At 41.4% G+C, this 26,687-nt stretch overlaps 1 protein-coding gene across 4 annotated transcripts; it reads left to right on the top strand.

The window, feature by feature from the left end:
* The first annotated feature begins 481 nt into the window (after positions 1–481).
* On the top strand, positions 482–26,687 carry LOC117968940 (inositol polyphosphate-5-phosphatase A-like). Of its 4 annotated transcripts, none has more exons than XM_059008525.1 (16): positions 482–971; positions 4,576–4,617; positions 5,692–5,792; positions 6,536–6,623; positions 11,427–11,490; positions 11,730–11,833; positions 12,516–12,568; positions 15,636–15,755; positions 19,878–19,962; positions 20,257–20,352; positions 20,872–20,946; positions 21,372–21,445; positions 21,862–21,973; positions 22,374–22,442; positions 22,653–22,719; positions 23,468–26,687. In XM_059008525.1, exons 1-15 carry the CDS (start codon positions 912–914, stop codon positions 22,692–22,694), a joined length of 1,185 nt encoding a protein of 394 aa, XP_058864508.1. In that variant the 5' UTR covers positions 482–911; the 3' UTR covers positions 22,695–22,719; positions 23,468–26,687. The 4 variants fall into 4 exon arrangements, with proteins under 4 accessions (XP_058864508.1, XP_058864507.1, XP_058864506.1 ...); XM_059008524.1 differs by having other exon boundaries at positions 11,730–11,839; positions 24,176–26,687; XM_059008523.1 differs by having other exon boundaries at positions 11,730–11,839; positions 23,448–26,687.

Below are 26,687 nucleotides of genomic sequence, written 5' to 3'. Positions count from 1 at the left end.
CTAAGAGAAAGGGTGCTCCCTCCAGTCCAGGGCAGGCTTGAGGCATGGAGACTGAACTGCTCCCTCCCTCACCCCCTAAGAGAAAGGGTGCTCCCTCCAGTCCAGGGCAGGCTTGAGGCATGGAGACTGAACTGCTCCCTCCCTCACCCCCTAAGAGAAAGGGTGCTCCCTCCAGTCCAGGGCAAGCTTGAGGCATGGAGACTGAACTGCTCCCTCCCTCACCCCCTAAGAGAAAGGGTGCTCCCTCCAGTGATGCATCTCTCCATAAGATCTGCGCTTATAATATGTATTAGCAGCTTTAGTAAAAACTACAGTATAGCTTTGTTAATAGGAGCGTTGTCTGCATGAACTGTAATGGGTGGTTTTCAGTGCTCGTGGTTTTAGAGACGTAAGCTGGTTAAACAATTTGCCTACTATTCAACAAAGGGGCGGCGCTTCACTCGAGTACATTTAAAAAAAAAAATTAATAATAAAAACCGCAGCCCATGTTAGCGCTACAGGCTGTGAGGAAAGAGATATGGTACTAGAGTGCATGTTAAGGGCGATAAGCTTTCTTTTTTTTTCCTGTTCGGCGTGCCCCGGGGAAGAGTTACGGTAGAGTCGACACACGTCTGTTGCAAGGATAAGTGTTAATCGCGCAGACCTAAAGGAAGAAAAAACAAAAAAAACAAAGACAAAACGCAGAATACATACCCATCTCGGATTTCAGTTTCAGATTTGCCGTCTGCAAAATGAGGCGACAAAAAACGAGTGTGTTGTTAAGCTGCGGTCTAAGGCTACTGTAACATACGCGAGCAACTTTTGCAGTTTCTCTCGTAGCAACCGTACGCAATCGGCCTCGAACTATCCTGCAATATTATTATATAAAAGGTATTTAAATACACACCGTTAAATACGAATTTCTTCTGAAAATGGCATCGTATCTCAACGTTCTGCTAGTCACGGCAAACGTTGGCTCCTTATTTGATAACGTAAGTATACTGTTTGTGACTTTATAAAAACGCAACAGCTTGTTTTATTGGGTTTTCTTTTGCATCTTTGTTTTTGTATTGTTCTTGTCAGGATTGCGACATGCCTTTGCTTGTGTATGAATAGCATATAGCCTGTACATGCATCATTAAGTTTGTTTTTATAATCTCTAGGAATGCGCGGTATACACTGTGTACACTGGTAAATAGAAACTAGCTGCTTCACAACAGCAGTGTGGAATTTTAAAACTTGCTACAACATGGGGCAGTGCACGGTCAACATTTACTGCAGTAAACTACAGTTTGATGCAGTATTTTGGATACAGTGGGCTAACATTTTGTAATGTCCTGCAGTAATATAAAACACAATAATATCAGTATAAGGGCGCAGTTGCCTACTACTAAAACGTTTTTGTTGCAAAAAAATCCCTTTTAGTGTTAGTGTCAAGACGGTTGTACGTTTTTAAGTTTGGTTTAAAAAAAAAAAAAAAGTGTTCTGTTTTCATTTTCTTTCTTTGGTGTCACATAGAATAGTTTACTTTGTAGTTAAATTGTAATTAACAGCGGCGGTCTGGCCTGCGTGCCCTGGGTCTAAAGTACTCCGTGGTCCCCACGGTGTGAGCAGCCAAAGCCGCATGTGTGTGTGACTGTGAGGCGAGCTCAAGTCAGTTTCAGACTCGGCGGGCGGTTCATACTACCAGAGAAATTTATTTGCAACGATTTGTGAATTTGTCCATGAAGGCGGTTCGCTATCGGGACTGCGCTTCGGGGCATGTTGTCGGTAGATATTATCGAAACACCGTTAGTCTGTTCGTGCTTTAGCTGTAAGAAAACAACAGAAAACGAAGCTCACCAGCAGCTAACTGTGGTTTTTTGAACCAGTGGCGGGAGTGGCTTGGTAAACCACTTTTAAGCTAGTCCCCTGATCGGTTTAACATTGAACCACGGTGAAATTGCGTGTTATTGTTTTATACAGGAGGTAGTACTAGTTCTACACACGCATATATGCGCTTGTATAATTTAACAGTGATCTGTAACCCTCCATAAGTCTCCCCAGTGTCAGTTCAACTTGTATTTATTTACACATATAGATAGATACTACAATGCTATTTTCAAGTTGGTGACAAAACAATTACTTGTTCCCTTTTTTTAATTGTGGAAACGGCACAAAATTGGTGTGGATCGTCGAATTACGTTTTTTTTCTCTCTTCCAGTTACACTAGAATACGTCTTTTAAATAATAAAAAAAATGTATGCAGTTTTTATATTCCAACCGCTGACTGCTTAACTTTATTATTATTATTATTATTATTATTATTATTATTATTATTATTATTATTATTATTATTATTATTATTGCATTTATTCCTTTGGGGCACTGTCAATAAATCTTCCTGACAGAGGACTGTAGGGCTCGTTTTACAGCAATTGGTTCATACAGCTTGTACACGTTTCTTTAATATTTACATGCATGCATGTAGGCATGCATACACACACCCTTATAACCGTATTGTAAAAGCATAGCAAAGTCTAATGGTATTGTGAATGTATGGTAAAGCATATGTAGGCATTATAATACACAGAGCGGTATGGTAAAAGCGTGGTAAACTGTGGTAATGCATAGTATATCCATGGGGAAAAGTGCACTCTGCAAATGTACTGTGGTAAACTTTTATAAATGTGGTTAGCGTGGAGACTAGGACAGTTTGGGACGGTTCAGGCTTTTCCTCAGCTCCGTGCATTCTGGTCCATTTTTGTTCCTATCCCATCAGGACTACACTTACCAGAATGCATTGGGGGTGTGAGTGGAAAAGCCCGAACTGCTCCAAACTGTCCCGGTACACGGAGTCCTATGGTAATCCTGCGCATGCATGCATGCCTGCACACTCTCGCTCACCCCCAGCCCCTGTCTCCGAGGCGTGCTATCATAGTGGAATGGAGGGTGATAGCATCTTTTTAATCCAGACTTCATTATCACAATGAGGGTGTAAGGGTATTTACATCAGAGTCTGTGTTATATTTTAATCGCAGGGTTATTATTTTATTTTACCACCAGATCACACTCCTAGTTTAGAAGCAATGCTATTAGAGAGACTTCTTTATTTTTTTCCCCAAAACATCGCTCGTTCAGTTGGTTCATAAAGCTCATGGCAATGTCACGCGGGGTTCCTGGAACACGTTTCCTGTCTGACAGGATTAGGCGGGTTAACGGTTGGCAGGGGTTTACTGAACAGAAGGAGTCTTATCAAACTGCACAGCTGTCTTAATACTGGGATTTAAAAGATGTCGCGTGGACAGTGCGTCACGGCAAGCAGAGGGTGCGTGACGTGGCAGCACGGTGTCACAGAGTCATGGTCAAACCCGATGACGTCAGAGCTGTGCGGTGACAGTCAGGTTGCTGCTTCACGTGTGCATTGGGACGTGGAACATCTATTCACTGGGTGTGCCAGTCTGTTTCCTGTCCCCAGAAAGCAGTGTCCTCTTGCGATTTTTTTTTTTGATCTCTCAGGCATTTTGAATAAATCTAAACTCTATCGAAACCGCCTCTCTCAGGGTTTATCTTCACCGAGATAAAAGGAACAAAATCCTGGAAAGTTCCTGTCGCTATGGAAATGGAAAGTTTTGTTTTTTTCCTCTTCCTGCGTGACGTCACTGTCCTTTTTGCATTCCGTCGCCTCGCAGCAGGTGAGTTTGAGTGTCTGGCTGAAGGAACGCATGCAAAACCTGTATGCAAAAAAAAAAAAAAAAAATCACACAGGTCATTGTGGCGGTGCAGTAATGCCATTCATAGAAACCACGCGGTTAATCCCGAGAGGAACAAAGAGAGACCAGGGAGCGGATTTGTTTAAACAGCCTATATGGTAGTATTGGGATTTTTAAAAAAACTTAACGTCAGTGTACATGCTGAACAAAATGAAATCCCTGATGTGTTTAACGATGCCTTGTGTATCAATGACACTTTCTTTTGAATGATATATGGTCATTGGGATGAGTGGCATTTGTATACAGAACCAAATACATTAACACATAAGAAAGTTTACAGACGAGAGGAGGCCATTCAGCCCATCTTGCTCGTTTGGTTGTTAGTAGCTTATTGATCCCAGAATCTCATCAAGCAGCTTCTTGAAGGATCCCAGGGTGTCGGCTTCAACAACATTACTCGGGAGTTGGTTCCAGACCCTCACAATTCTCTGTGTAAAAAAGTGCCTCCTATTTTCTGTTCTAAGTATTGCTGCAGCATATTCTATCCGGGGGTTTATTATTATTATTATTATTATTATTTATTTCTTAGCAGACGCCCTTATCCAGGGCGACTTACAGTTGTTACAAGATATCACATTATTTTTACATACAATTCCCCATTTATACAGTTGGGTTTTTACTGGAGCAGTCTAGGTAAAGTACCTTGCTCAAGGGTACAGCAGCAGTGTCCCCTACCTGGGATTGAACCCACAACCTTCCGGTCAGGAGTGCAGAGCCCTAAACACTACTCCACACTGCTTTATAGCTGGGGATGACATCACAGCTTGGGCCCTTGAAGACACTGTCAAGTACAATGCAAGTTGACCAAAACATTTGATTTGAAAAACTGCTTCTGTTTTTACAGCTGGGAGAGATCGAGAGGGACTGGCTTCGAGAGTTTTATAAGGTGAGTGAGTTTTAGAAGTACAGTCGAAACGAGGCTTTCAGATACTCCGTCACTTGGCTCGGCTGTGTGATTGAACTGGCACTACAGATGAATGGGTAATAGCTAGCAGTGGTTAAGAATTGAATGCTGGGTGTAACTGCAGGTTAACTGAAGATACATCGTTAACGAATGGAGGAGTCACGTCCTAAATAAAACATCGGCTTCAATCCAGGACAAACGATTCAATGCAGGTCTGACACGTATACTCACAGTTGCATTGAGAGGGTCTATTTTACGCTTTTCATCCCGTTCTGTACTTGAGACAGACTGCCTGCCTCGCAGCCGGCCAGGAGAACCACATCGGAAATCGACGAGATTACATCTGCCTCTTGTCTGTGGAAGTGGATTTCTTCCAAGGCGTTTGGCTGTCATTAGTGATACGCATTCAGACTGGTTTGCTGAATATTTTGGCAGCAAACTGTTTAACTGCGTTCTGGGTATTTTGAATCTCGGAAAGAACCCCGCAATTGTCTAATAATAGAACAATGGAATTATCAGACAGAGTAGGAAAAAACAAAACAAAAAAATAAGTCACTAAATGGAATCTTTGTGCTATGAGTTTCCGTGCCACAAGGGGGCGAACATGAGACCGTTAAACGAGTCCTGTAACTATGCAAGAGATTGTTTTGATTCTGCTGGCTCAAGTCCAGTGTTTTCTATTGAATGAGATGCTTTGCCACGTTGCTGCACACAGTGTACTGCAAATCATCCTTACGAGTCCCTGAAGCCAAATCGATGTGGTGCTGACCTGCAATTAGGATTTGTTTCTACATGGTTATGGTGCTAGAAACCTGAAACAGCAGCTGCCCTTGAATTTATCACATGTAAACGATCCCGTACCATTTCACTTCAGCATTTGATGCATTTTCTCTTTTAGCATTGTAATGAGAACATTTCAGCCGGTTAAAACTGAAGTCCAAAGGATGGCAATTATGCTAAGCTTGGCTGTTAATTAGCTGCACATTTTGTGTGTGTGTGTGAAGGTGTGATGGTACAGTCCCCTGATGTCCCTCCCTGTCCCTTGTTTGTCCACAGACGGTCCACAGGCACCAGCCACGGTTCATAGCCCTGCACTGCCAGGAGGTTGGGGGGAAGGACTACGAGCTGAACATGGACCACGTGGAAATGTTCTTCAGGTAGGGTGTAACTGGAAGGGGCCGCTGAATGCCATGAAATCCCATTCATAAGAACATAACAGAAATACGAGTGAGAGGAGACCATTTGGCCCATCAGTGCTAATCCTATTCCCAGTAACTGATTTGATCCCACAGTAATTCAGCATCCACAGCATGGCAACCCATTCTATACCCTCACCACTCTCCGTGCGAAGAGAGTGATCCTCCACCACTGTCTTCAGTCTTTCTCTCATTCGTTTCTAGCTGTGTCCTCAGGTCTCGCTTGAGCTTGAAGTATAGGATGAATTTAGAAATACTTAAAGAAACTGAATCCATTTAAGGACAGATGTTTTTTTCTCCTCATCTTCAAAAGAAAAGACTTGCAGTTGAATCATTTGTCGCCTGAATTTTAATGTTTCTCTCAGTGTTTCTAAATGTACTGTTGAGTGTTAACTTTGCCAACTCCTTTTAGATGTAAGCTACTAGTTTAGGGGGCATTTTATTTCAGCTGTCTCCCTGTATGTTGAAGAATTCAAGCAAAAGCAGTTGTCCAAAGTTCCCTCATGCTTCGTGGTTTTAAGACCCTGGATTAAGTCAGATTTATGGCAGCGCCATAGCCATTGTAGAGAATAGCTTTAGAAGTGCCATAAACTGATTGAATTCAAGTTCTGATTTTCAAGACCAGAAAAAAGGCTCCGCTGTATAGAGACAGGATATGAGCAAGACAACCTTTTTTAAAAAAAATATGTATTTCCCGTTCACAGAAACATCTTGTTCAGCGAGGAAATGAAGGATTTTGACAGAGCCTGCGTGTACGTCGACAAGGACTTCAAAATCAAAAACAACTTCACCGTGAGTTCCGGTCTGGGGGTTTTAACGGGGGAAAGGGGCGGTGACAGCAAATAACAAACTTTGTGCCGGAAGTTCAGTTAGATTATTTATTTATTTATTTATTTATTTATATATATATATATATATATATATTTTTTTTGTGTGTGTGTGTTTCTGTTTTATGCTGCCAAGCGTTTTTCAAACTTTATTGTAAACAGTATAAAGCCTGTTGTTACTAATATTGTCTTGTCCATTCCTCACCACTAGATGGAGTCATTTACTCGGAAAGTTAACATTACTTCAACTTGAAATTGAAATCAAAAAGACAACAGCTGTCATTTTGTTTTATGGCCACTAGGCGGCGCCACTGTACCTCCTCTACAATCAGTGTATGCCATACTCAACTGATAAGAGGTGGATTTCCATGACAACCACAAAATAACAATAACAGAAGCAAATGAATTGGGGTGGGGAAGTGTGTTCACATTTCTGCAGCACTGCGTCATGCTTTTGCAGAGGTGTGACCACGGTAAGCACACGAATGCATGAAAAACTTCTCATACCAAAGTAGACTTATATCGTTTTTTAATTCTAACAATTAAATACAAAAATTGTGAGCAGATTTAGACTCGTGTCAGACTCCAGCACAGTATATAAAAGCCTTTTGAATTGAGACGCGGGTGTAAAGGTCACGCCTTGTAGAAATGAACCTGCTCTTGTCATTTTAAAGCTTCAATGATTGCATTATTGACTCGCTTCCCATTGCCCGCCCCACCCTTATTTGTTCATTTAAGTTTTACTACCATCATACTCGCCTACAATGTAAAAGTGTACGTATAGTGACGGACAAACAGTAGCAATGTTACTATTTTAAGTTCTCTCTGAAGTGCCATACAGTGCAGTAGACTCGCTCCCTGTCACCAGCTCCATTTACATTCTGTCTGCGTCTCTTTCAATCTGGAGACAGAAGGCTCTGATCATGAAACTCCGAGGACCAGCTTATAGTGTTGTGTTTTTGTTTTTTTTAATAATACTGCGGTTAATTTAATCTGCTGTTCACGAAACCTGTTCAGCTGTTTTAGAGACAGTTGGACGTTTTATACTTTTTGTTTTAAAAAAAAAAAAAAATCTTTTTAATAAATAAAATCATTAAAACAGTCCTGATTCACCCCCTGTAACTAGACCGACTTTCCATTCAGGCCAGTTTACTCAATCCCTTTGACTGCATCTATCAAGACAACTTATCCAGTGATGATGAAGCACTAACATTTTTACAAACACATACCATGGTTGTAGATTTTCATGAAACATTAGTTTTTACAACCTTGGCGCCGGGTGTATATTGGTCTCAACATCAGTGCTAGCCTTTACGAATAAGACAAGTGCGGACTGGTGTGATGCTGTCCCCATCAGTTCTTAATATGCTAAAGGTTAAGTGATCCCATTAATCTCTGATTCACGCCTGGGAGTCCATGCATCTCTTAGAGAGAGAGAGAGAGAGAGAGAAAGAGGGAGTGGGGGGGTTAATAAATGTACCTCCAGATTAAAATCATTGATTATTTCATTTGTAAACAATAAATAAAGGCAGTGACGGGACAGCTTCGACAGCGTTTACCCAGTTACAAACCAAGAAGCCCAGCAAGGACCAGCCCGGGCTCGCTCTCTGATTTCCATTCACCCCCGCGCTCTCGCCATTGATTTTCAATTTGTTTCCCTTCGCCCGTGAATCAACGCATGGCTGCTCTGGTCCAGGGGTAGGGTGCAGGTGGGGGGGTTGGATGGGGAACGCTGCCCGGTACAAATGGTGTTTTGATAAATAATCACTTGGAAGTCAATACGTTTTTATTAAACCGCGCACAGAGTGATTGATTGAGATCGGGATGTGTGTTGCGGGGGAATAGGGGGCTGGAAAAGGTACGACTAAAATAATTCCAGCTTTATCTGCACTCTTTAACTCATAAATTATACTGAATTATACAGAATGCCGGTTAATACTGGGAGCTGGATTAGACAGGCTTTACTGTATTTGGCACAGCACGGCAAAACTTTAAACTGCTTTTAAAGTTAGAACAAACAGGCTCATCGGTGTGAGAGAGCGAGACTCGGACTGTACGAGGCTCCCAGCTGACAGTCTCTTCGTGACGGGCTGGTGGGTTGATTTCTGCTGCTGGCGAGATGCAAGGAGTCTGATTTTCTTTCATTACAGGGACACTCGTGTTGATAATAATCACATTAGTCTCGCTGTCTTACTTTTAGTCCCAGGTTGATGATGCAGAAAGCCCTTGTGGGGAACAAACTAGAAGCAATAGCAGGGTTGGAAGTAAGACTCCCCATTGCAAAACATTGTGATCCATTCCTGGTTTTGATCCATTCCTGGTTTTGCTATGAGTTTAATAAGCCCCAGTGTATAGGGAACAAGCTTAGGTGTGTCTTAATAAACTCATAGTGAAACCAGGGATGGATCAAACTGCTATGCAACGGGAGTCTAATTTCCATCCCTTAATCGTCTTTAGTAGAGAAAAGAAAAATCTGCGGATGATCTATAAAAGGTATTTTAGGGATGGAATGAAAACCAGATAGCACAAACAACTAACATTTTGTACACCCGAATGACCTTTAAGGCTGGGGTGTACGTTAGTGCCGTGGCTAATTCCAAGCTGTAGCACGGCTTAACTCTGCAGTCCTGTGAAGAGCAGTGCAGTGCCTGTAGGCTGCCCTGCGCTGGTGCGGGGGACAGGGCTGTCCTATTAAATGAGGATCACTTTGCCAGGAAGATTAATCCGCTCTTTACTGGGAGATATTTCAGGCACGGAGGGCAGTGGAGCGTCAGGCCTGAGACCCGGTCGACACACGCTGATTTCTCTTCTGCTTCTGCTCTCGACGGGAGACAGCTGCCCGGCTGCTTAATCACTTTTAAATTGTTTTAATTTTCTGTTGTTATTGATCTTACAGGCCTCCGATTAATCAGTTCAGTGAAGCAGGCAGTTAGTACATTAAAAATTGTCAGAGATGACGGGAGTGGGGAGGAGGGGGGGCGGCTTTGAAAATGCTCAAGGAACAGGACTGGGAGGAGAGAGGGAGGACGGAGAAGAGAAGGAGAGAATGAAGGACGGAAGGAAAGGGTGGAATACAGAAAGAGAGTGAGGAGATACCTTTTTAAAGTTCTACGTTTACGTGGTAAATTTGCACAATCGTACAGCTGATGCCGATACATCCAAAAACTTAAACCGCAATGTCTTTATCGCAGAATCGCGAGCGATTGCAATGCAGTGGATTTTGATCAAGTCGATCATGGCACAGCGGCCCAGTTTCTAGATTATTCGGATCACCGGTGTGGATCCTGTGCTTATACCATTGTAATACAATTCAACCCGTGTCTCAGACCAAAACCTTGCCATTAGAGTGCCAGTTATACCCTGAGGTTATATACACCGTCATTTTGCAGTGTGCCCCTCATACGCTCCAATCATAATCCCTTTACAGATGTTTAAAGTTATGATCGACAAAGGCTGACTTTTATCAACTCCTTAATATTGTTGAACTGTGCACGCTTTACCATGCTTTCCCAAGTGATGCATCTCCAGCAATGACCACTTTACCATATTTCATATACATGCTGTTTATTTACAATGGCATGCAGCAGTACTGTTTCACAGGGAGCGCATTGGAAAAAAAAAAAAAAACTGCACAGACCTTACTTTAAGTATACCATATTAAAACTGAATACGTTGCACTAACAAAGCCAAATGTTTTCTCTCTCCGATTCTGTATAGCTGCGGTTGCCGGTAGTGGTTCTTGCGGTTCGAAATTAGACAATTCAGACCTGGTACTCAGTAATCAAGGGCATGGTTGGGACGAGATGAGTGGAAACAGGCATGTGTTCAAACTCAGTACAGTGGGGTGATGTAATTTATGCTAGTTAGTGTACAGCGCCCAGCCTCCGCCTGTTCTGTTTGTACATACCACTGCCCTCGGCTCACCCCTCGTACAATCTGCACCCTCACGTCAGGAGTCGAGTATTTATACAGTGCCGCGTAAGGATGGAACTACTGTCAAGATAAGCTTTAAACCGACTGTGTTAAATATTGTGCAGGCGTTGTGATAAGAGGCCGTTCAGGATATGAGCGCGTGTGTTTTATAGAGGGGCGAGGTGGCGCAGTGGCTTAACACGCTGGCTCCTCCACCGGCTCAGATTCCTGGTCACATCTGCAGTGAGTTTGGTGGTTTTATGATGTGAATTGCAGTCCACCAAACTCAAACACTGCCGCAATGCCGTTGCAGAAGCCACTGTAGCGAACACAGTAAAACAAGGACTTCAGATTTCCACATCCTTGTAATTCAGATGCAACTGTGCTGTCCTGATTCCTGTTTGCATCATTTTGAATTTGCAGTAATCGTTTCAAAATTAAGGGTGGCACGGTTGTGTAGTGGTTAGCGCTGCTGCCTCACAGCGCCAGGGTCCTAGGTTCGAATCCGGCCTAGGGTATCGTCTGTGTGGAGTTTGCATGTTCTCCCCGTGTTCGCGTGGGCTTTCTCCGGGTACTCCGGTTTCCTCCCACAGTCCAAAAACATGCTGTCCAGGTTGATTGGTCACTCTAAATTGCCCTCAGTGTGAGTGAATGTGTGTGTGGTGCCCAGCGATGGACTGGCGTCCCGTCCTGGGTCTAGTCTCGCCTTGCACCCTGTGTATGCTGGGTTAGGCTCCGGCTCACCGCGACCCTGTAAAGGAGTAAGCGGTTAATGATAATGGATGGTTCAAACTTAAGACAAGAAGAAAATATTTGTTTTAATGGTGGTGTTTTTTTTTTGTGTGTCTGATTTTAGGCACTGGGGAGCATGTATTTTATTCACAAATCTCTGAAGCAGATCTACCACTACGATTTTAAAGGTAAGCCCTGTGAGTCCATTGAAAATGCACTTTTTTTTTTTTAGCTCACAAACACTTTTAGGCAATTCTCCTCACGTCTTGTTAATAGTTAGCTTTTACAGTATGTAGTGGGTGGGGATTGTAAGAATTTTGAATACAAATATATTCCAGTACTAGACCAGGAGACTAGCACACTGTGGTGTAGTCGGATCACATTGGCTTTATTGATTTTTTTTTTTTTACATGTTTTATTTCTTCAGTGAAAGAATTTAAAGCAGTTTCTGGAAGAAACATCCATCTGGGCTCCCTAGACAGCGCCGCCACACTCGAAAAAGAAAGGTTCTCAAAGAATTTCTGGCCGGATGTAGGTGTGAGTTTTAAACGCGCATCTGTATCCTGTGCTTCGCTGTGCTTCCAGACGCCTCTACCATGTCTCTTAAATAAAGAAGACAAGTTCATCAAAGGCTGAACGCTCCAAGCACAGTAAAACTTCTGACTCAAATCAGCTAGTGTCTTCATCACACTAGTTTGTGCGCTCCACTTTGCTCACATACTTATAACCTAAGGTTAAAGTTTTGGTTGATTTACAAAGATAATTGCATCCATAACTTTAAAAAATAAATCTTAAATCAAATTGAGAAGCGATTTCGGCTAGTGCCTTTGTCAGTGTACAGAACATTCTGTGATCTTTCGTTTTACCCCACAAAGTCATGTTTCATGAATAGCAAACTGTATTTTAGTCATACAAAAATCAAAACACTTAATGTTTTATTTAAGAACTCAAAAGAGATGCTTGTAACTAGTTACAGTATGCAACATCAAATGAAAATATATTTTTATTCACAAAAATTGCAATTTGGTATAAGCCCTTGATATAGCTGGCCACTGTCAGGTACAGTAAACTGTTGCTTTAGCAATCTCTCCTTTAGCAGTGCTTTCTGTCAGTCCTTCTGCAAATTCTCTTATCTAAAGACCGTCTGCTGTAATTCAGGGATTGAATCAGTTATTCCAAATCCTTTTCATGTGTTTTTTTGTTTGTTTTTCAGTTCAAGTGGTCCCGGAAAGGCTACATGAGGACACGATGGATAATTCACAACCGGTAATACATCCCTACAGATAATATCAGTCTGGTACTGATGTGGTACCGTGCTACTGCAATGGATTTCCAGCAGTGTGGGTTGTGTGATCATACCATTGTGTTACATGTGCAACAGCTCCTGTGCTGCCCTTGCAAATTGCAATCCCAGTACATTGTACATCCACGTTATTAAAAATGAAACATTCATTTCATTCTCAATAGCACCTTTACGGTTGTGAACTCTGCCTTCAGAGGACCGCAGGGGGAGATTCACAGCCACTCTGTAGAAACAGTATTTTTTTTTTATATAGTATTAAGATCATAGATGTCGGAAATGGTATCACGATTGAGAAATTTCACAATTTGAACGTTCATAGAGCGCTGTGGGTATTTCACTCTGGGAGCTCATCCAGGTTAACTACTGTCCTTTATAAATAAAATACATTATAACACTGTATTGTGCTCACTGCTTGAAATTAACAAGCAAAAAGGCAAAGTCGAAGCATTTAAACGACCAGTTGTTTAGCTACACAAAAATGTGCAGGGTGATTTTTACCAGCCCCGTGCAGAACACAGCACAGCTTGGCTTCGATGCTAATCAAGATTTTATCGGCTCTGCCTTTTGTTTGGCTCTGCTCTGCCCAGTGAGAACATGTGTCAACAAACAGCCTCTGTGTTTTCCTAATAACAGTAACTATTTGCTTTTAACTGTGAATTTCCACTAATAGAAATAGCTCAATGCACAATACAGTGCTGTGCCGCTTTTTCAAGGTAAACACACCAGTCTCGTTGCTTGAGCATTAATTCAGTGGGCTGTGGCAGGTGAAAGGAGGCTGTGCTTACCTTGGGTGATAAATGGGGTTTGTTTGCCTGCCATTGCACTTTGAGACTGCATTGCCTTTCTCTGCAGTGAACCTATTCCCTGCCTCACTCCCTTCCCCCATCCCAGTAAGACTCTTGTGCATCCCAGTTTTATTATCTCCCGAAACGGATGCTGTAAGACCCTCAGATACCAGGCCTCCAGAGAAAGATAAAAGGCTAGTCTAGTGCATTAACATTAACCCAGTACGCCCCCCCCCCAGATTAGATCATTTTGAGTTCCGACGCTTTGATGATCAGAAGGGCAGGTAGAGCTGGGATGCCCTGAATTCAATCAGCTCTTCAGCGATGCTCAGTCCAGGGCTGATGAAGAGCACGGCGTGCTTAACTTGGGATAACCCACATTACAGCTTCGATCAGCGCAGGATAGAGCCTTACAGATCTGTTAGAGAGGGAGAGGGTCATGCAAGGCTCATCTGTACCCTGCCATGCTAAAGGACATGTGCAGGTATTGATCAAAGGCTTGATGGAGTGGCGGTCATCAGTTTTTTGCTTGTTGTGTTTTGAAGTGGAACCCCCATAGCCCTACATAGCTCTGGAAAGACAAGCTCGGGGAGGTTAAGGAGTGGCTGTAATTATTTTTCTTTTCTGTAAGATAAGGATCCCACGTTTTAGAAATATTTGTGTAGGTGTAGAGTGAACTAATTTGGCTTCATAAAGTCGAATGAAACCTGCTGAATAATGTTACGTTAACGTATTGAATTACACGCCGCTTTGTAGTTTTCTGTATACTTAACGAAAAAACTGACAAATTGAAAACTGACATTTAGAAATCCAACATGAAATATGGTACTACTATTATGGCTTCCGGGAGCGATATCATTTTGTATTTTTTTTTTTCTTTCTTCGTATTACATGATGTTAAATAAAAGATCTGAATTATGTTCATATAGTTTGTTTTATTATCATGTCTTCTAGGTGATGTAAAACCTTTGGCCATCGCTGTAGACTGAACCTAGCAGTTCTCCCTTATAAAAATTTACCGCGGTTTGACCATGCTTTTACCACGGTCATACTGTGCATTTACCGTAGTTTATTCTGGTTTGCTTTAGCATTACCTCACTGTGCTTTACAATGCTTCCCTATACCGTGCATTCACTGTGCTTCATTACACTTTGCTTTACAAAATTTCTATAAGGGCTTTCTCAATGCGCTTTGGGTGTGCTGTGCATTCTGAGAGCTGCTCCGATCACAATGACAGCACAGGTGTGAATCTCAGTGCAAGGTGGACTGTATGTTCACTTGATACTTCTTATCTTTAGACCCACGGAAATATAGCTACCGATAATCTCTGATGCCCTTGCTGTGGTTGGGGCTGTAGGAGTTAGTGAAGGTTAAACTAATGTTATGAAGCACACTGCACTCCGCGCAGCTGTAAAGTCAGCAGTTGCTGGAGGATGTTGTCTATCTCAACCAACCCAGTACGCAGAGGAATAAAGAACTGATCAACTGGGGTACACCTGTGTATGCTCTGTGTCTGGAGCAACATTGTAAAACACGCCAAGAAATGGATGGTGTTTAGATATTGTCAGGAAAACTGAATACAAGCAGAGTTCACAGTTCAGCTTTGCACACACACACACACACACGCAGTTAGGTAAAATATGTAAGACAGGCGCTTGAGAGCAAGCGACCCGAATCCTCTCCTGCCGACAGACCGTCTCCGTGCCTTAGCTTTCTCCCAGAACAGCAGTGTGGAGTAGTGGTTAGGGCTCTGGACTCTTGACCGGAGGGTCGTGGGTGCAATCCCAGGTGGGGGACACTGCTGCTGTACCCTTGAGCAAGGTACTTTACCTAGATTGCTCCAGTAAAAACCCAGCTGTATAAATGGGGAATTGTATGTAAAAATAATGTGTAAAAAAATAATGTAACTGGATGTAAAAATAATGTGATATCTTGTATCAATTGTAAGTCGCCCTGGATAAGGGCGTCTGCTAAGAAATAAATAATAATTACGTAACTGCTCATTATCAGACGTCTGTTTAAAAACTAGGTGCCACATTTGTCAAATGTTAAAGCTGTATGTGTGTAATGTTGGAATACAGGAATCAATAAATGGAAGCTCCACTAGCACAGCACTTGGTGTTGTGTGCACTGATTCGCACAAATCAAATCTGTTTCCTTGCAGGGGATAAATGTGCTGCCGCACTGATGGATTGTTCAGATCACTCACTGTCTGTCTCTTTTGACTTTTTTTTTTTTTAAATAGTGGCTTTGACCTTGTGAATGTCCACCTGTTCCACGATGCTTCCAATATCGTGGCTTGCAGAACCAGCCCCTCGGTTTACTCGGGGAACAGAGAGAAAGCCTTCAGATACATAATCAACAGGTGAGACCCAGCGTGGCAGTGCTGAACACAAGCTGTATCTATGCAACGATACATTCTAAATTATGCAACGATACATTCTAAATCAATATGCTGCCATTCTAAAAGTTTTCTGAATTTTGGAACTGTAAAAGGACCGGCATATTTAAAACATATTCCCATATTTTGAGGATAGTCAAGTTGCGCCCGTAATCAGACTTGTGAAATTTTAGACCAGCTATGAATTCAACACGTAGAAAATCACTGTGGGGAGGAAAACGCCAAGAAATGTGTCGTTCTTAGGCTTCAGTTTCAGAGAGAGAGAGAGAGAGAGAGAGAGAGAGAACCTTTCAATTAAAATATAATATGGTATTTTGCTGCACTAATGTAATAAACTATGGGTGACTATTACTTTATAGAAATTATCATGCTATGCACGGATGTAAGAATTGGCTTTCTTTCAAATAGCATTTATCTATAATTGTTTGATTTATTTGAATTGCAAATATATATCCTGCCCACTATTACAGTCTTGTTACAGGATACATTAGTTTATCTCTAATGTAACCACAGTTTTATATATAGACTGCCCTGCTCTCAGCATCCCAAATTCTGGTCCGATTTGCTTTTCAGATAATGTCCCATATTCTGGGCCGCTCTGTTCTGAATTCAGCCCAGTTTTGGGGATGTTCTGCTCTTACAGATGACAGCCCAGTTTCTAGGCCATGCTCCGTTTACCATAAAAATGTGCACCAGAACTGGATTGTGAATCCATTTAAGAGTAACCCTTAATACATGGATCAAAGTTAATGGATTTTTGAGTCTACCCCAGAACTTGTTTTTTTTAAAAGAAGAAACAGAAATCAAATTTAAATGTTTAAAAAAAAAAAAAAAAAATTCTTTATAACAGTGAAGAAACTAAAGGGCGCAATGTAAATCTGGCAATACCATTAGAGCCCCTAACTTTTGTGTTGTGCATTATTAAAAAGCTCATTAAGTCAATCTTGCTTTTAATCGATTTAGATTTTTTTTTTTTATAAATGACACTTGAAGGCAAGTAGCTTTGTTAGGAATATATTTCAAAAACTACCAAGCCTCTTTATAATGCCAAGCTGTTTAGAATGCCAGGCATGTCCATCTGTGGACTGTTAGAAGTATCAACAGCAACGCAGTATCAGTCTAGGCATTACGCAGGCCATACAATTAACCTGTGGCATTCTATCACTTGCAGTTAACCCTTTTATGGCCAGCGTAAACGTTTCCTAGTGGGAAGGACCGTACAGTTAATGGTGGCACGTTTTTACTCATTACTTGTATGTTGCACAACAATGTCTGTAATCTCTCACCTAGATGTGATCATTAGTATTTTACAATGTATTTATTTCATTTTCCATTATATTTGCATAGTCCAACTGTTTAAACACTATCTATACAGTTTAAAGTATCAGGAATAGATAAGGGCTATTTGACCAATACAATAATATTCATGTAACGTTTTTGAAAGGCGTGTGACAGGTGAATGAAATATTTTGAACTCTGTCATTCTGTTCATATTGAGGTCTGATAATAAGTCCCTATATATTGATGGGCATTACATAAGCAAATGAGATTTTTTTTTTAAATACCGTGTTCCTTCTCAAAAATGTGTTTTAATATTCACCTTTTAATATAGGAAAACACCTGCATTTTCATGTATCTATTTCAGTGCAATGTAGTTTCTTCACCTGTAATAAAGAAATACACTTTTTAAAAAACATTTACATTTGATTTATTTTTCGTTTTCTTAAAAAAAAAAGAATCTATATAAAAAAAATCTGGAGAGAGTAAAAAATCCATTAACTTTGATCCATGTATTAAGGGTTACTCTTAAATGGATTCATGACCCAGTTCTGGTGCACATTTTTATGGTAAACTGAGCATGACCTAGAAACTGTGGGCTGTCATCTGTAAGAGCAGAACATCGCCAAAACTGGGCTGAATTCGGAACAGCAGAGCGGCCCAGAATTTGGGACGATGACAACAGGGGCAGTCTATTTGTAAAACTGTGGTTACATTAGAGATAAACTAATGTATCCTGTAACAAAACTGTAATAGTGGGCAGGATAAATATTTGCAATTCAAATAAATCACGGAAACGATTATAGATAAATGCTATTTGAAAGAAAAAAGTGCGTCACCACAGAAAGCCAATTGTTACATTTGTGCGTAACATGATAATTTATATAAAGTAATAGTCACCCCTAGTTTGTTATATTAGTGCAGCAAAATAACATTATATTTTAATTGAAAGGTTCTGGAAAGCCTCTCTCTCTCTCTCTCTCTCTCTCTCTCTCTCTCTCTCTCTCTGATCGCAGTGTTAAAAATGCTTCCAAGCTTTCCCCACTCGTGGTGACATCATATACCTCTGACAGACAAGGACCAATCAAAACGCGAGTCTATTACGGGGTTCCATCCCTTGTTATTTTATAGCTGGGCTATAGCTGCAGAATTAACAGTTAGATTTAGATTTGACTTTTGCGGTTAACAAAATTAGAGTGAGTTATCATGACAATATAATTGAAGATTTTAATAACAGGTAGACTCCAGTTAAAAAAATGCTCCACAAAGTGACAAGGTAGTCTGTCCTCAAATGAGGACAATAACACTTAATGGGTTAATGGGCTACAGAAACGTTCAGGCCCGATTCAGGGTCAGAAAATAGTCCTGCATCGTTAAATAAATACATTGTCTTTCCACTACAGCTGCATGAACAGTTCTTAACAATAAAGACTCAGATGAAACTTTGATACTGTGCTACAGAGCTAGTAGGTTAAACTCCGATTCTTGCACCCTTTTCATTAAACCTAAACAAGGGGAATCTGGCAGCCAAGACTGGATGCAAGACTACAGTGAGTTTCTAACCCTGGTATTCTACCATTTATATACTATAAGCGATTTGAATTGACATGCAGCATGTTTACTCTGCTAAACTTGTAGAACGGTTCTGTATAAGCGACTTGAATCAATACCTCCGCCCTGCAAGGCTGCTGTGTTGGATCACACTCAAATAAACAGAAGAGTGAATTCATCAAGACCGCACTGACAGGTCTGTCAAAGAGCACTCACCAAGACCGACCCCCTGGGACCGCAGCCAGTGATTGGTGGAGCCCCTGGGAGTTCCAGCCAATGAGGACTGCGCTTTCCCTGGAGATGAAGTTGGCCTGACAGGGAGACTAATGAAGAGCAGTGCCATTGTCCTGCCTCCTGTCCCCCTTTGCAAGATCCCTCCAGCCCCCTGCGTCGCTCATGAAGACCTGCTGAACTTGAGATAACCCTGCATGTGTGTGGCGTTGTGAACATTTACACTTGGGGAAATAACTATATGGTGGATCAGCGATCTGGGGGTGTTGTAATCGCAGCTCGGGGCTGTCCTATAACTACCCCTCTTTATACTGAAAACATGTCGTTTAAAATAAGATGGGGCCCTTTTATCTGCTCTTATGAAATTGGCCAAAAAACAAAACAGGTTGTTATGCTCATCACCCAGCCATTACCTTATCATATACACCATAGGTCAAATATAGATCAGTACATGTATATGCTGTTGCCAAAGCTTGATATGATACATCTGGCAAAACTCTGAACTTATTGTCTGCTCAGAGCTATACAACGCTCTCACTCCAGTTGCTGGTCCACTTGGTGTACATGATCATCACATTTCTCTACACACAGAACACCTCTTTGTTTTTTTTTGTTTTTTTTTACAAGCTGGGAAAATGATTGCGTGTCCCTGTTAGAGCTATTATACCCAAATGCTTTCCTTTTTAATAATCCTGGATTTGAAAATTGAGTTTTGTTCTGTATGCTGCTGTTCAGGCTGCTGTGCTGTCAATGGGAGCCTTTGTGATGTCCCTGCATATCAAAAGAGGACAGTGTCCCGTGTGCAGCAGGATATACAGATTTGAAATGCTGCAAACGAAACTCAAAGTGAATGAGATTCAGAAATTAAACCAATCGGACCGTTCCATTTTGTTTTTATGCTTCAGCAAAACAAAACAAAAAAAGATCTTGAAGTTCAGCTGATTGATTGAACCTGCGGCAGGTCTGAATACTGCCGTTATTTACATACTATTGCAATATTGAGTGTACTTTGTGTTTTCTTTTCAGGTTGTCTGATAACAGGTATACGCCTCTCCCATTCTTCATGTTTGGAGATTTCAACTTTCGGTTAGACACGCGGAGTCTTGTACAGGTAACTATTATTGTCTATGAGTTAATCAATCCTGCTGGCAGCTCCATACGTTTTCAAATCAGTGCAAATACCTCACTCTATTTACTAAGGCGTCATTATTCTAACAATAGCACAAGACAATTTACTGTGCATGTAGGCAGGTGCGGTTAAATTATTATTTCTCCTTAGCTTTAGCATTGACAGAAAAGGGAGTCAACTTTGCATTTGCTTCAACGTTGCATTGCATTACATGTGTATATATGTATGTGTGTATATATATATATATATATATATATCATTAGTTTTATTTTCCAGGCACTGTGCAGCTCAGCAGAGATCAAAACTGTAAAGAAAGGAACGAACAACGAAGAAGAAAAGATGATCTACAAGGAGAAAGACAGCGACCACAAGGTAGGGAGAAAGCAAGACTGCAGCGATGCTCAGTAATGGAGAGATGCCCACTGGCATGAAGTCACAGGGTGCCCTTAGTATAATAATGCAATACCCATGTACTCAGGATTTGAGACTGCATGATAACCTACAGAATGTAAAGCAGCTATGTGAAGTTTCGGGTAGGAAGCTCACCTGGCAGGCATGTCTTTGCAGGCAGCTCCTAGTCTAGAGTAGGGATTCCCCTTTCATGTTAACCTTTTGATCAGTGGCAGCTAACCAGTACTATGTAAGACAGGTCCATTTAAACCTCTTTGTCTGAAGTCTATGGCGTTTGTTTAAGTGCTCATTTTGAGCCTCACCGGGGGTTAGGCAGTCAGAACTGCCTCCCTGTGATTTCTCAGTAGCCACAGTGTCTCGAAGAGACGAGGTTGTGCACCAAAGCCAAGCAAGTCACAAAGTTTTGATACATACTGTCATAGGTTTTTATTTTGTAATGATAAAAGCCCATCCCGTCAGCTCCCTCTTACTCTCCTGCAGCTGGTCCTTCGCATCGAGAAGAAAGTGTTTGAGTACCAGCATCAGGCCGCCTTCAGAGAGGAGAACGGCAAAGCTGTGAGTCTGGAGGTTTCATTTCAAGTCTTTTATCAGTTGGAACTTTCCATTTCGAAGAGCATTTGCTTCTCTTTGGCCAAGTTTTATAAACCACTCCTTTACTGAAACTGCGGGACAACTTGGTAGGTGGGTGACTGACCCAGGGTTAGATATCTACTGTGAAAGGGACGCTCTTTCCAGCTCCGAGGATTCAGGAGGACACCAATACCTACGGACCAACACGGAGGAGATGGTACAGTTCTGCAGAATAGCTACTCTACACCTTTCACTGCCACCCTCATCATCATGTAGCTGATCAAGGGGGGGTACTGGAGTTTGAAACTGTCGTCTTTCATTCTAAAGCCATCGCTTTCATTCTAAAGCCATCGCTTTCATTCTAAAGCCATCGCTTTCATTCTAAAGCCATCGCTTTCATTGTGTTTCAGTTTCTGAAGTATGATAAGGAGATTGACCGCTACAATGATGTTGTTGGCGAGGAAGAGATTCAGTTTCCTCCCAGGTAGGGTTGTGATATTACATGTACTTTTGGTAGGAGCTTGACCTGGTGTCTAAGTGGCGCAGTGGGTGAGTTCACCTGCCTTCATGGCTTCATCACCTCTGGAGACCTGGGTAAGGTCCAGCTACGTGGCATTTAGGGATCTCGTCCTAGACTGTGAACATTAGTGTGATCCACGCAACTCTGCACAGTTGTCAGTCTCTGGTTAAGAGAGAGAGGTCCAGGACTGAATGGCAGGCAGAGGGTGTTCAGGTCCAGTGATGCAGTCGAGCCAAGCCAGTCCGGTACTATTTTCTCTTGGCAGGATGTGAAATAGATGAAATTGAATTGAGGTTGTTTGCTGGTCCAGCCTACCTGTGTGAGGTTGACTGTCCCGCGAGACCAGCGCTCATTTGTAAAGTCATCTGTTTGATCCACAGCTACCCATACAGCGAAGACTACTCTCAGCCCACCCAGTTCATGAACACGAGGTGCCCGGCCTGGTGTGACCGCGTGCTCCTGTCCCACTCCGCCAGGCACATCATCCACAGGGTGAGCAGGTCTTCGTTCAGCCTTGTCACCGCTAGCTTCCCACAGTAAAACCATAGCAAAGTGAAATAAAGCACAGTGAAAGCGTGGTAAACTATAAGCAAGCTTTGTAAAGCACAGAGGTATGGTAAAGCATACAGTATTCAGAAACACGGCAAACCAGGGTAAGCTATGGTAGTCTTTCATTCAGCCTAGGTTAAGCCAAGGAAACATGAAATACCTTTTTCTTGCAGCTTGTTGAAGGAGAAGCAGCAATATTCGCTTAGCAGCTCAAATCAGGATTGTTTAGCACCTACAACAAGCAGCTCTGTGATTGCTTGAAAGTTGCGCAGTGTTTTATATGCATTTATAATTTCCACTTTTGTTGTTCATTTCTATGCATTGTTTTGATTGTTCCCTGCAGGGAGAGGAAGGGGAGAGTGGTGTAATCTATGACACCTTGGGCTCGAATGTATGCATGGGGGACCACAAGGTACGGTACTGTGCAAGATCACGCTTTCCAGTCCGAGACTGGGTAGGGGGGTAGAAAATCTCCATCTGTCCATCGGAAACTGTTGCACTGTAACCGCCCAGAGGAATCTTACATTTGATTGATCTGTCTACCCAACGACTGTGTTTGCTTTTGTGTTTTAATCTTATTTATTCTGTGAATTCCTAACCTGTTCTGCTTTTGTTTTTTCAGCCCGTTTTCATGTTCTTTGGATTAAAGACCAACGGACATTGAGACCAAGCCTGGAGCTTTCTAAGAGGTAACTATGTGTGTTATTCATTTGCGATTAAACTTGTTGAAGACAGTCTTTAGCACTAGTTATACTGAGAGTAACAGAATCAGAGTCACGAGGACCCCGCGTGGCTCACCTGGTAAAAGCACGGCCGTGTGGTGTGCAGGGTGAGTCACACAGCACAGGTTTGCATGCTGGCTGTGGGAAGTAGCTGGTCTTTGCTGGGGACTCTGAAGGGAGGTTCGTATTGGCTCTGGCTCTCCCGTGGATTCAGGAAGCAAAACTGGCAGGGACTGTTTCTCCTCATCGCGTTACGGCAGACCCTGCCGGCCAGGCTTCCAGTGAGCTCAGAGCGGACACCTGCAGGGTTGGCCTTTGCCCTCCAGAGGGCGGTAGCTCGCTGACATTTTCCTGGGTGTAGAAGAGGAAGCTGGCTCGGTCGTGGGATCGGAGGACGCCCGCTGAACCTTCAGTTCTCCTGAGCAGTGTGGGGAATCGCTGCGGTGAGGGGAAACTTGATCGGACATTTGAAATGGAGGAGAAAATCTGGGGTGGGTGGAAATAATTGGGCACACTAAATAAAAAAATAAAAATCACAATCACAGGAAATATGGAAGGACTGGATCGTGTAGATGCATTGTCCACTAACATTTTCTAAGTAGAATATCAACATTTTCATCATGCTGAAAGCCATCGTGTTGTATGTATGTTGCCGACTCATCTATACTTCTGTTGCCTTGTGGTGTCTTCACCAGCTGAACTCCTTGCTTCACAGGAACACCAGCAGCTGTTTAAACAAGACATTTACTAGAGGGAGGGCAAAACGGGGAGGGGGTGGGGGGAGAAGAACTGATCCCAAGACCTGCTGGATATACTGAAGTCCTGCAAGCTTTACACACCAGCAATTCACTGTGCCAGCACTGTCTGAATACGACGGGCAGTTGATTTTAATTATTTTTTTTTTTTAAACAAATGCATGCACACAAGATGCGGTGCATATGAGTTTTGATATTTTTAATGTAATACTAAGAACGCTAAAGGAGATGAAACCACAGTTCTGTTGCTGCTATGAATATTAAGCACCAGGGTTCTGTCAAGTACCGGTAGCTGCTTACTTTAAATCTGTAACTAAATAAATACTAGATTTAGTTTTATCTGTATAACTACACAAGCACTGTAATGACAGTGAAAGTTTAGTGTGTTCAAACTTAGACTGCAGCCACTTGCAATGTTTGACTCAAACAGGATAATACTAAGCTCCAAACAGCAGCTTTTCATTTCTGATGAATATACTCTCTAGTTTTTTTTAATACATGTATTTAGTGATTTACACTGTGTTAGATTGTATAAGTGTGCTGTGAAGCTAAGGGCGGTCATGATCCAAGTTGTTCATCTGCAAATTCGTTCTTAACCCTTTAGTGCTTGGTGCACGCAGTTGTCTTGGAACGTACAGATTGAATTTTTAAATGTTTGGTTTTACCAGAGGGCCTCTCCCATAGGCTAGTGACTCCTCTCATCTCGTCACCCGAAAAGCTCCTCTGTGTCAGGGGCCACACAATAAAAGACTGGAGGGGCCCCAAAAGGACCAAAGGAGGTGAAAAAGCACTGATCTAGATAAAGCGTTAATAACCAAAACACTACATTTATATGTTATTATTATTATTATTATTATTATTATTATTGTATTTTATTTCTGATTGTATCTGTTTACAAATGGGGTATAAGGAAAGGTAGCCTTTTTTTTGTGAATTCTTTTTTCAGATTCGTTTTCAAGTTTGAAGTGAACAAACTCGATATGCTGTAGTTTCACACATCACACATCTAGACAGGTTTAGGTGAGGTATTCATCCTCTAAGGTACAAGGGGAATATGTGTCCTAAAAATAAATTCTTCCTTTTGCAATGAGGGGCATGAAACATGGGTTTAAATTATAGTGACCGGTTGGGTCTGGTCATCCAAATTGTCATTTTCCTCCTCGTGATAATTGGGAGTTGCTCTCAAATGTATTTTAAGAAGTTTGAACAAACCGCTCAATTTCCTGTGTACCTTAAAGGGTTAAATCTGTTAATCTCGGCAACATTAGAGGCCTTCATCAGATCATATTTGGGTGGTGTTTGGTGGTTGGGCCACTCTTAAGTCAACTTCAATGGCGATGTGGTGGGATCTATTTGAGTTCTAGAACAACTTAATTCTGTATTCTAAATCCATTGTGATGTCATTGCTGGGATTGCCCTATAAATGGTTCAGCTGGGTTGCCTATTCTGAGATTGTAAAGCTATACAGCATTCCCATGTGCCTTGTTGCCACAGAAATACATACTGAAAATGAATAATACCTTTCACAATAAGCTGATGATAATGCTGTGTTTAGTGAACTATATACTGTTCTAAATACAAGTTGTTTTTAGCATTTCAAATGTAGCACTGTGGAGTGTTTTTATAGTTATTTTATTGGTATAATATATACTTTACGTACAATATATATAAAGCATTTTTAAAAAGGTTTCCTCTGTGATGCAAGACATTTTAAACTTTCTTTTAAAAAACATTTTCTTCCTTTGTACAGAGCGCAGGTTTTACTATTGGGGGTAGAGTCTGAATGAATCTTACTTTATAATCAATTACAGGGTGCTGCTGTACTACTATATCCAAAAGGACGGCAGTAGTGTAGTTGGTGGTGTTGTTTTTAAAGAGGCAGAAAACTATTTGCTGAGATCTTCAAAAATGACTTGCATCACAAGCATTAAAAAGTGAGTCTACTGCAGAACAATAACGGTTAACCAGGCAGGGAATTTACAGCAATAAAAGCGCATGAAATGATTTTAATGATTTCGTTCCCATAACTGGGAACCTGCCTTTGAACACAGCGATCCCAGACGAGCCAGTTCAGGCACTGGCAGTCTGGGCACTGTTTTAATGACTTCGCCAGCGACAGATCGGAACGCCTCTGCCCTGGAATGTATAAAGCTGCTGTTTTACACACTTTGTTCAGCTGTGTTTGGTTTTAAAAAAAAATAAAAAATTTAACACCAGCAGAATTAATACAGAGTTAAAGGGTGCTGGTATTTTAGATTATTAAAGTTACCACCTGCCTCGAGCAACTTCTTTTTATACCTGAAGTACAGGTAAATGAGTTTTATTTCAAGGAATGCTTGGTAAATTTAAAGTTATCAATCATTTTAAACTAAAATCAGGAGGCTGTGTGGTCCAGTGGTTAAAGAAAAGGGCTTGTAATCAGGATGTCCTCGATTCAAATCCCACCTCAGCCACTGACTCATTGTGTGACCCTGAGCAAGTCACTTAACCTCCTTGTGCTCCGTCTTTCGGGTGAGACGTAATTGTAAGTGACTCTGCAGCTGATGCATAGTTCACACACCCTAGTCTCTGTAAATCACCTTGGATAAAGGCGTCTGCTAAATAAACAAATAATTATATAATAATTATATATATATATATATATATATATATATATATATATATATATATATATATATAAACTAAAATGTCACTACAAACCTGAAATGTATCTGTTGTACATAATATACTTGACAAAAAATGTTTGAGATACTGACTTTATTTCATGTTAATCGGTGATCTAGCAATGCTATATTAATAACTGATTATAGTAGAAGGTATTCACAGTATCTCAAACTTTTTTTTTTCTCTCTCACTAAAATGATTTAAGTGCTTGTTACAGAAACTGAGATTATTGGATAGTGATCATGTGGTTGATGTTGTTGGTTTGTATTCATGGACACCGATGTACCAGTCTGTGCTGAAGTGTGTAATGACCCTTTTAGAATAATGTATGCTTATATAAAGTCATTTAAAGTCAAGTTTTCAAAGTGTAATTGCATGCTTTTATGCAGATATATTTGTATGTATAGCTCGAGGCATTTTTGTTCATCATAACGCACACTGAAATGCACTGCAATTAGTCACACAGAGGAGAATAATGTTGTATATTTATATCAAATAAAATCTATGCAAATCTGG

Source organism: Acipenser ruthenus, chromosome 37, assembly GCF_902713425.1.
Source record: "Acipenser ruthenus chromosome 37, fAciRut3.2 maternal haplotype, whole genome shotgun sequence".
NCBI lineage: Eukaryota > Metazoa > Chordata > Actinopteri > Acipenseriformes > Acipenseridae > Acipenser > Acipenser ruthenus.
The sequence above is the reverse complement of the archived record's forward strand: the minus strand, read 5'-3'. Positions and strand labels throughout refer to the sequence as shown.